The following is a 10,296-nucleotide window of genomic DNA, read 5'->3' as shown; positions in this document are numbered from 1 at the left end:
GGCAGCGATGAACAGAATTCCCCCTTTGCTGAAAGAAAGAGCGCGAGCCACGGCTCTCCACATCTCCATTTTCCCCTCTCAAAAGACTCCATTGTTCCCAGACGTCTGGGGCGGGAAAGTGAGCTGAGGGGAGTTATGAAGCTTGCCAGTGGGGCAGAGGCTGGGATGGTGGGTGTTGGGCCGCTGCCTAAAACCACACGGAGAAGGAGCCAGAGACAGAGCATCTCTGTGCGACTAACGGCCTTCTGTTGGAGCTTTGCCTCAGATTAACAGTACGTTATGAAAAGCTTCACAACACGACACAAAAAACACACCTAACTGTCCGGGAGGTTCAACGAACCCCGGGCCACGCGCTCCTCCATGTTAGGTGCTCTTTGTCTAATTGACGCCCCGCCATACACACACACCTACACACATGCACACACACACCCACACACAAACACAGCTCCCTGCATATTTATTTATTTTTTCAATCTGAAGTCAATTCAAATTGGCCAATCCGAGTGGGCAGCTGGATCCAGCCGCTAGCAACGTCTAAAAAAGATGTTTGTGTCTTGTACTTAGAAATAGAAAATAAGTGTCATGAGACCACAACGGTCACAAGCATAGAAATGGGAATACGGAGCTGGTCAACAATGAATTCACTTTAGTCTGTCTCCATGGTAACTAATAGAAAGAAACAAAGAAAACCTCTTGATGACCAATGCTGTGAAACATTTTCAGTTTTTTTCTTTTTTTATTGAAACAGTATGAACAAAAAAACACTGCAATTAAATAAACGGTTTGAATGAAATCATATGGCACAAATTAAAAACCCTAAAGTAATGATATAGGGCGAAGCAGAAGGGAGAAAACAAGTCTGTCTCGTTGCAAACATCTGCAGAGTCTAAAGTCTATCCATCATGAAACATTACATCTCCTATTCAGTGCACATGAAATAAGTTTAAAAAGCAAGGCAGGGGTAAGCTGAGACTATTTGTATGCTCATTTGGGGCACAATGAAAAGTAACTGGCTAATGATGAGCTGTAAAACAGAAAGCAGCTATAAAATCTAGGGCTGTGTGCAATCTGGGGTTAACGACAATAGGGCTGCTCTGGAACTATTAACACTGAACTAGGAATATGTTGACACGCCGATGCTGTCATTACGTCTAATAACCACCAGTAGAGTGAAAGGCAGGGGCCCTCCAAGTAGTCATCTTTGGAATGGGTGTCAGTTAAAGTACAGTCAAGTCACATCAATAATGCACTTCAAAAGTTACATCCCAGCAATGAGCAAGAGAATACCAGAGACAGTGGCGCAAACCCTTCCGCTAAATTTCACAGATATGCATTTTGCTACGTTCACACCGGATTCGGATACGCGCATTCAATCGACCGCTTAAATGAAAAGTCTATGTTAACGCGCGTGTAAGCATGTTTCGGGCTTTCGCGTTCAAAACTCTCACATTCTCACGTGTACAAGTTTTACGTTGGTTCTTGGGCTCTATCAAAACGCAAAGCCACTGAACATTTGATGAACGTTAAACCAGTTTAACTTTAAACCAGTCAGGGACTCAGATTTGGTAGTGATGTATGGGTAGAATCCTTTTTGAAGCACCGAAGTACCAACCATTCAAAAAAAATAATTTGATGGTCAAGGAGATATTGATATTTGCGTTTTTTTTCCTGGCCACCATTCTATGACACCAAGTCTTTCATTTATCAGAGTAGAGTTGATGAAGAAAAAAAAACGTGGAGCAAGGTTCACGAGATTTACGCCCCTTCAACACGTAACCTATCCTAGTAACGGGTAGAGACAGTCCAGTGTGAACACCACATACTAAAAGCGCGTCCTTTTTCATCAAAAAAAAAAAAAAAAAAATGCGGTCGCAGCAGCTTCTGCAATGAGCATCATACAGTCGGCCTACTTGTCAGGTATTTGTTTGCTTGTGAAACTGACTAAAACGCTGCTGTGTGGGTGCTTTATTCAAAACAGAAGCACACAGTGGCCTGCACATACTATGTATTTTTATGTAAAGCTAGCCTATGCAAACTGCTATCAAAGAAAATGGCCTAGGCCTTATACTATGGGCTGCCCTTATATCAAATATTCATACATATTGGGAAATTTGCAACATCAATGACTGCTTCCTAACCCCCTCCAAGTTATTTTTGATCATTTTTAATTCTCCTTTGTGAAACTTAAAATTGACTAAGTCAATCAGTTAAGTTAAAGAGAACAAAAATCCTCCATCCTGACAGGTAGTCTAATTACTTTTTTTTTTTTTTTAGCTTCATAAAATGCATTAAAAAAAAGTCCTGGGTGGATTTTTTTTCTTCTTCAGGGATTTAAAAGAAAACAGAGCCTTGAATGTTAGCAGCTCCTCTGGATCAGGGAGGTAAGCAGGAGGATGGCACCTTATACCCCCTTGTCTCAAAAACAATGCCCTTAGGTAGGCATCAGTTCAGAGTCCTGGTTAGGCTTATTTAGTTCTGGTTGTGGTAACCATTAAAGAAAAAAATAAAAAGTGACGGCACAGTTCAGTAGTTCAGTTTTTCCAGAACTTTGCACTTTGTTTCTGCTTGGTCGGTTTCTTCCTCAGGGGCTGTGGGGACAAAAAGAGATCAAGTCAGTCATTTTCATTAAGGAAATTTCCGTTTGTGGTACAGTGAAAATTGGGTTTTGAATCATTTTAAATGACAACCAAATTACAGGTTATTTAGAATAAATTTTTCTCATTAGAGTCACACAAACATAAAATATGGGTGATAGAGAATGCCAGATAATGTAAGGTTTATTTCAGTTTTTAAAGGTACTTTTTTTTTAGTACACCTTAAAGTTTTAAGATTATATGGTGGAAGATTTAGAACACCAGAATATTCGAAGAAATTCTTTTTTTTCTTCTGTTTAATATTGAACAGAAGTAGTTGACTCCACGTCCAACAGAACACACTCCTTTTGTTTCCTGTGGTCAAATCAGGAAGGTCTGATAACCGCTTACCATGAAGTCTTATAAACAAGGTCATTTGAAAGCCAAGGGGGCCATTTATCACCTTAAATCGCTGACTTTTCCTCTCAGAAACACAGGAGTGTGTCCGTTAAAGCGTCAAGGTTTTAAGCAGACTTGTTTGGGGGAAAGTAATCGTCAGTTAAGGGCTGGTACGCCTGAAACGTTTTTAAAGGGTTAATTAGCAGGAGGGGAGAAAAAAAAAGGAAACATTTACAGAAACCACAGCGCTGTCTTTTTTGGCAGATTTTCTGCTTTTGGCAGACCTGTGACACAAAAAGACATTTATCATCATTACTATTAGGCAGACACCATGTTCTCACAGGGGATGGAGCTGTCTGTGGGAATCCAGTCACTCAGCGTTTGTTTGCTCTCATGAGGGAAAGCTGCAGCTCCGATTATGCTTAAAGTCATGACACCAATTATGGTCAAAATGCTGCAAAGCTTGAATGCATGTTTTCACACAGAACAAGTTCCATTAAACCACAGGATGGATTCAGTCATTTTTGGATGAATGAGTTATGACTAAATGCTTCTTGGCTCCGTTGAGAAGAAGCTGAAGTGATGACTCTGCTAACATCGACAGTTTCTTGACGCTCACAGCTTTCTTTCTTTGTCTAAAGAGGTGAGGTACTCACGAGTATTTGCCCATCCTCCTGACCACTGCAATCACCACAGCGATGAAGATTACCACGGCCAGCAAGGCGCCAATCACGATGCCGATTATCTGGCCGGAACTCAAAGACTCTGCGAGACATTTTTGGGTTCAATTTAAGGGTTGCACATTTGCAAACATTGCTGCAGATCACTTGGCACATAAAAGAGGAAAAACTAGTCCTATGATTAGAAACAAACTGCAACATATACAGCACTTCTTTAGTAATTCCAGAAAACTCAACTTTCTATACCTTCTTCAACAGTCACTTCATCACCCAACTCTTCCTCCATTTTCGGGCCCTCGGTGTAGTCTTCTTGTTGTGTAACAGGGTTTTCATGGCCTGGATCTTGAGGGTCGGTCACCGCGTCTGGAGCAGACGTTTCCGGAGCCAACGTTTCCACAGCAGGAGCTTCAGTTTGAGCCGCGTCAGTCGCCGTCTCTGTCATAGGTTTGGTGAAGACGTCTTGCCTTTCAGTGAATACGAAAGCTGTGGAGTCGTATTCTGTGGTTGGAGCGGCCCCGGGAGTAGACTCTGTGTCAGACACAATTCCAGGGAGAGCTTCTGGTTGTGTTGGAGGTGGGCCTGTGATAACCACTACAGAGGTCTCAGCCAACACTGAACTGTCAACATTGGAGGTTTCTTCATTTTTCTCAGGACTGGCAGACAGAAGTTCTGTGGGGAATGTGGGACCTGGGGATGGATAAATGAAAAAGAAAATTGCAGATTCGTAATGATTAATTTTCATCTTCTTTGCACTCTAGAGGACTTTTTTCTGTTAAACCTTTAAAAGACATTTAAATATCAGTCACTTTTCAAAAAAAAAAAGTGAAACATGCATTTTGAATTTCCAAAGTGTCGTCCCGTCCCAGTGATCGCATTAAGTGCAGCAGCAGAAGCAAGTTTGTGACTTTGTGTGCTGGAATGCTTCATTCACTGCCCAAATACTGAAGTGGGAGTTGGCGGAGGGGCCTGGCAAAGTTGTTACCTCAGCTCCTTCTAAAGGAGGTGGAGCAGCAAGGGAAAAAAAGATGACTTTCTCCAACCTGTGTATATAAACTTGAGATATTCAGCACAATAATCTTTTTTATTTTGAAGATAGCCACAAGTAGAAGACTCCCATTTTTACCAAACCATCTATTTATACTTGAGTCTTTCATCAAGGACTATAGCCCAGAATGGATTCAACCTAATAATTTCCCTCCAATAGTCCTTGCTCCTTTCACAATGTTCAAAATGCTCCCAGCCACAACTGAAAATTCATCCCGGACGGGAGTGCTTCAAAATTAAGGAGGCGGGCTTCAGCATGGCGACCAAAATTATAGTCTGCAATCAACTTTCTGCTGACAAAAACGTGGCCTGAAATTGTTTCGCCTTTTTGGTAAAAGCAAAATCTACTAATCCCTCAAAAGTTTCCCTCTGAGAGCGTCCTCTAAACTTAGCCACTGACATCATGCTCTCGCCATCTGCTTTTATCCGGCTCCTTTAAATATCTGTAATAATAGAGAATACTCTGCAAGGGCAGAAATAGCTCTGAATAGCCTGCCTTCATTAGCAACAGTCAGGGTAAATATAACAAAACATTTGTTTCCTCTGTGGTGGACTACTGAAGGGGGTTTCAGTCTGTGAGCAGTGATAAAATGCTCTGCGCTTCACAGACTATAGCTGCACACTAAGTGTAATCAGCCCTTCAACCTCCACTAACAATTGTTTCATTATGTGTACAGTTCCCACAATTAACTCATGGTAGTGTTTCCTTCCCACAGAGCTAGCCCTCCTGGGTTAATGCAGCTGCATTAGAGAGTAACCCCGCTGGAAGCAGCATCCCTTCTCCTCTCGTCTCCTTTTAATCTGCTTCTCGCTTGTCTACCTCCCACTCCCCCAAGGGTAGGTTTGGTGCCGGGGAAACCTCTGATAAGACCGGGTCCCTGATGAGAAAGAGGCAGAAGGGAGGAAGGGGGCAGCTGGGGTGAGGTGGTGGGCCGGTGTTATTCTGAAGTGGGGTGCTGTGTGGATCCATTAGGGAAAGCAGAGGGAGTGACAGATCCTGCTTTGAGAGATATTCTAATGGCTCTTTCATATTATGAGGCCTGAACTCAGATTCATCCCCCCTCAATTACATCACTGCGACCACCAACACTCACCCGCTTCTATTTCAGAGTCAAGAAGGCTTGAAACATCATCCGAGCTGGTTGGGAATGCCACAGAGTTCATGCGGCACATGTTTGCATGTGCGTCATCAGCTTTGAGCTAAAGCTATGAGAGGAAAATAAACTCCTAATAGATTTAGGGGAGGAAAAGTACTTAGGTGTTTGTTTTTTTGACCACAAATTCTTGTAGTTTCTCAAAAAAGCTTTAAGGTCCAACTCCAATCATCTTTTGGTCTATTGCAAAAGCATTCCCAGTGGTCTTTTAATACTGATTATGCCGTTTTTAGCCAAAATAATAAAATAAAAAACCTGTGTCATTTTCTGGAATATAGTTTCAGCAGATCGGCAGGAGTTCAGTACCTCTGTTGGTGCGGAGTAAGAATGCCCACACTTACCATCATTCCTTTGTTTACACTCTCTTTCTGCTTTCTTACAGTCCCTCACAACCCCAACCTAACATTATTGGTGCAACAGCTAAACAGTCTAGAACCAGATGCTGGCTTGGACGAGGAAAACGAAGACTGTAGCACCTACGTCACAGCTACAGGCTTTTTCAAACTGCATCCTTTCATCTTTTACTCTTTCACAATGATTTGCATAAAGAAATACTCAGAAATACAGTTCCAAGCTTACTTTTCTTTAAGAGAAAAGTAGAAAAATGCCACAAGATCATGTTAAAAACACAGTTTTCATCGGAGTGGGTCTTAAAGATGCAGATAAACAGGAAGGCAAACAGGCACCTGCTTGACATTAAACCACAGGAAGTTACGGAGGTGTACAACAACATACAGAGTGAGACAGGAAAGGAGGGAGTAACAGCTTCCATCCTCCTGGACGATAGTAATCAGCTGCCAGTGCAGGCTGGTGTTTTCTGTGTGTAGGAGGGAAACACCATGTGAGCAGAGTGACAGTGTGTCCACCTTTTGGAATCAGGAATGTTTTCATGGCGCTGAAGAAGGGAAATGAGAGATACAGCCACCCTGCCCCTCTCAGGGAGGGTGCCGTATCACATACCCTCCTCTGCTTAGCAAGCGAGACCTCTCTAAAAATACCCTGCCAGCTCCTACACTCCAGGGACTTGAAATGATAAACAGACCAGAGTGGAAGGTTTTTTAGTGTCCATTCTCACATGGGATTTATTGTTTTCCTGCCATGGTCTAAACAGGTCCCATCTGGTCTCTATCCAGAGAAAACTCCTTTGGGAGTTTCCAGTCATGATCCCCTTTTCACGTAGTTTGATAAGTTCCTCTTTGTCCGACACGCCGCGGCAGTCTCCTATCATCTGGGCTCCAACACTTCTCCTTGTGCAGATGTTTCTTTCTGCCTTTTTTTTCCCTCCCTACAGTGAGGCCATCTCACCGTGAGGGAGGAGGCCCTCCTCATGGCACCTCATGTGTCTCATATTTGGAGTATGAGCGCAACATTTGAGTCATTTCTACGAGCAGGCACGCACAAAGGGCATTGACCCCAGCCCTCCGGCAGCCAGATGTGATGTGTATGTCACTGCTCCCGCACGGCAGACAAAACTCATTAGGAAGGAGAGAGAGGGTGTGGTGGTGGTGGGTTAACAGGAGCCGAGCAGAACAAGAACTTCAAAGATCTGTCTCGTAAAGTAAGAACGAAGACGGATTAACTGTGTATTTCTAATGGATCGACGGAAGGATTAGGAGTTTTTAAGAGGGATTAGGTTTTGTTTTTGTATAGGCTGAAAGGTACAGCCACCTACACCAATAAAGGTTTGAAAATAAACCCACCCCTCTTTATTTCCTTGCTGTTTACACCAACTCACACTTTACAGTCATCAGGTTGAGGGGAAAATAAAATGGGGAAGATGGCAGCTCTTTTAAAGCTCCAGGCCTCATAAAAAGATTGGGTAGGGAAAAAAACACAGGGAGAGGAGGAAACCTCTTTAAAATCATCACTTCTCCTGGTCTTCAGGCCTCCATATGGCGCCTAAAATACAGAGTCCCTCACTATTAATACACACATGAAAGCCAGGTCTGCTGTTCCCTCAGCCACACCCCCTCCTCTATCCGTTTTTGCCGGCTACCTCTTGAGGTTGAGCAAGCAGACCCGAAGAGAGGGGCAAAAGTGTAGAAAACTGGGAATAAAAATGCACGTCACAGTCTTCACCCATTTTCTGTCTCATTTCCTGAGTCTCCGGAGGATTTTCCTTTCCTTTCCTTAGCAGTGCCAAGAATTCACAGACATGAGGCAGGAGAGCTGCTATTACATCATATCGTTCTCTCATGGCTGCAAATGAATCATTTCCTCTGGTCTGGTGGGCAACATTTAGAGAAAAAAAAAGAAAGACAAGGAACATTTATCTGTAAAGTCAGATAAAAGTTTTGATTTTGAGTGGGTCTCTTTTGTTAAATTAGGGGTACAGCACAAGCCTGAGGGGTTCATTTCAGCAGACAGTTTTTTAGAGGTTCTTTTACATTATTTAAAAAAAAACATTTATTTTGAGCATTTTTATTAATAAAAATATACATTTTGCATTTCCAGTGGTGCCAAATCAAATGAAACCTCCGTTTAGATCCGCTCTCCAGAGTCTCATTGTTCAATCAGCGGGATTACAGCAGACAAAGAGTGGTGTAGTGAGAGCACATGGAGGCAGAGGCAGAGAAGGGGACACAGTGTGCCCCTGGACAGTGAGAAAGAGAACACTTACTTGCACTTGTGAAGGCACAGAAAGGCCCAGCCAGGGCAACCAGGAGCAGCAGCTGGACCTTCATTTTGGTGGAAACTCTCCCAGAAGTCTCTTGTCAAAGTCTTGGGGCACTCCTTCGTGGGACGAAGAGCGCAACACTTGAGACCTCGCACGCACTGCTGTGGGCCACTCCAGACAGGAGAGGTGGACGGATGCAAAAACAAAAAAAAAACGACAACAAAACAAAAAAGTTCAAGAAAGCAAAGAAAATCTTTGGAGGGAGAGTGGCGGAGCAGCAGGATGACAGATGGAAGGACTTGTGGAAGGAGGAGAGAGAAGTTAAACAAAGAAAACCAGAGGTGGAGGGATGTGGAGAGGAAAGAGTGGACCACTTTGAGGAAGTGTAAGGAGCAGAACGAATGGCTCACAGTAAAAGAGAAATGAGGGTGTGTGAGTAACTGAAAATGGAGGGGGGGGGGGCTGGTACTGGTGGGCTAGGCGGGCTGGGGAGGAAGGAGCAGGTTGGGAAGGGAGGAGGCTCTTAGGCTCTTATGGATAGGGGCAATAAGGTAGTTTGAGCCCTGGCAGTCCAGCCCCATTCCAAGAGGCAGTCTCTCGTTGCACTGCACAGCCAGGCTGTATCAGCACGTACGGTCGCACATGGCAGCTCAGATAGGGGCAGAGCTCAATAATCTACACCGGACAGGAAGCTGCAACTGACGGGGCAACAGAATCAGAGAATTAAAGCAATGACGTTTTGAATGTTTAAATGAAGACAAACTTAATTCTATAATTCTGCTTTACCTGATCCTGCTGTTTTGTAAAGCAACTATGGACAAATAAAGTTTCTTTTGAACTTTTAAAACAGCAATAGCCGCTTTTATCTGTTGCTGACAGACAAGCAGGAGTTTGCTGCTTTTCAAAGGAAGGATTTACTATTACAGTAAGAACGCCGTGGGGCTTTCATGTATGGGTGGTGTGAGAAAATGCTGCTTGACACAAGCCTGACACCTGTTGGACAACAAGCTGCAAGTTTTTCTGACAAATCAAGAGCTTCTCTGAGTTCAACTTTACGTCAAAGAAAAGTACACTGCAAAATATTTTATAATTGGCAATCTTTCAAACCTCGTCTTTAGACATTCAAGATATTTTACCATGTTTTAAGTCGTTTTAATGTACATTTGCTCTACACCTTCAGCTTCACCTTCACATCAGCACAATAATCCAGCTAGGATCTAGAAATAAGGAAATCCTTTTGCTCCTAACTCTTAACAATAGAAACTCTTGATTTAAGACGCAAAAAAACTCAAATTTCACTGTAATTTTGGGCTCAATTATATGGATGCTATTTTAAAGTAATAACATCCATGTTAAGAAATGTTAAGAAAGTCAGACTGGCATTCATGGTTTTTGTTATGGACACAAAAAAATTGATATATATATATATTTTAAACTGCTAGATTTTATGAGGATTTATTAAGATGGAGCAACTATGATAGTATTCTCATTTGGTTCACATTTTGTGGTAAAATGTCTTATTTCTTCTCATTACACTATAGTTTTTGTCACTGTGATTAAAATGAACTACAATTAGGTTCATTAAAATTAAGAAAATACAAACCATCTATGTAGTACTAGCTTGTTTTCATATTAGTTGCTTTAAGATGACATTTCTGATTCTGTCTGCATTTAAAAAGCTGAGATCCCAAAAAACAAAAACAAAAAGAAAAACCAAGTTGGCTCAACTTAAAAAAATTGTAACTTCTCTGCCTTAACATTCCGATTTAGGATAGCATTTTTTTTCCTATTAATTTGATGCGACGGTACTTTTCCAACTTAAAAGATCA

General features: G+C 42.4%; 1 protein-coding gene across 2 annotated transcripts; it reads right to left on the bottom strand.

The window, feature by feature from the left end:
* Window positions 1–716: 716 nt before the first annotated feature.
* On the bottom strand, window positions 717–8,891 carry pdpn (podoplanin). 2 transcript variants are annotated; one of them, XM_011476913.4, is made up of 5 exons: window positions 8,471–8,891; window positions 3,899–4,339; window positions 3,629–3,737; window positions 3,208–3,256; window positions 717–2,588 (listed from the first exon to the last, which is right to left on the bottom strand). In XM_011476913.4, the coding sequence occupies exons 1-5, from the start codon at window positions 8,532–8,534 to the stop codon at window positions 2,532–2,534; spliced, it is 720 nt and encodes a 239-aa protein (XP_011475215.1). In that variant the 5' UTR covers window positions 8,535–8,891; the 3' UTR covers window positions 717–2,531. The 2 variants fall into 2 exon arrangements, with proteins under 2 accessions (XP_011475215.1, XP_004070410.1); XM_004070362.5 differs by lacking the exon at window positions 3,208–3,256.
* Window positions 8,892–10,296: the final 1,405 nt, after the last annotated feature.

The sequence above is a fragment of the Oryzias latipes genome, chromosome 7 (assembly GCF_053564925.1).
Source record: "Oryzias latipes strain Hd-rR chromosome 7, Olatipes_Hd-rR_3.1".
Taxonomy (NCBI): domain Eukaryota; kingdom Metazoa; phylum Chordata; class Actinopteri; order Beloniformes; family Adrianichthyidae; genus Oryzias; species Oryzias latipes.
The sequence above is the reverse complement of the archived record's forward strand: the minus strand, read 5'-3'. Positions and strand labels throughout refer to the sequence as shown.

What these genes read in the sequence shown, in the direction of transcription:
- pdpn (XM_011476913.4), bottom strand. Translation starts at nt 8,534, where the DNA reads ATGAAGGTCCAGCTGCTGCTCCTGGTTGCCCTGGCTGGGCCTTTCTGT. An exon ending in CTGTGCCTTCACAAGTGCAA is followed by an intron (nt 4,340 to 8,470) that starts GTAAGTGTTCTC and finishes ATCCATCCCCAG; the next exon opens with GTCCCACATTCCCCACAGAA. An exon ending in AAGACAGCGCTGTGGTTTCT is followed by an intron (nt 2,589 to 3,207) that starts GTAAATGTTTCC and finishes TTGTCCCCACAG; the next exon opens with CCCCTGAGGAAGAAACCGAC.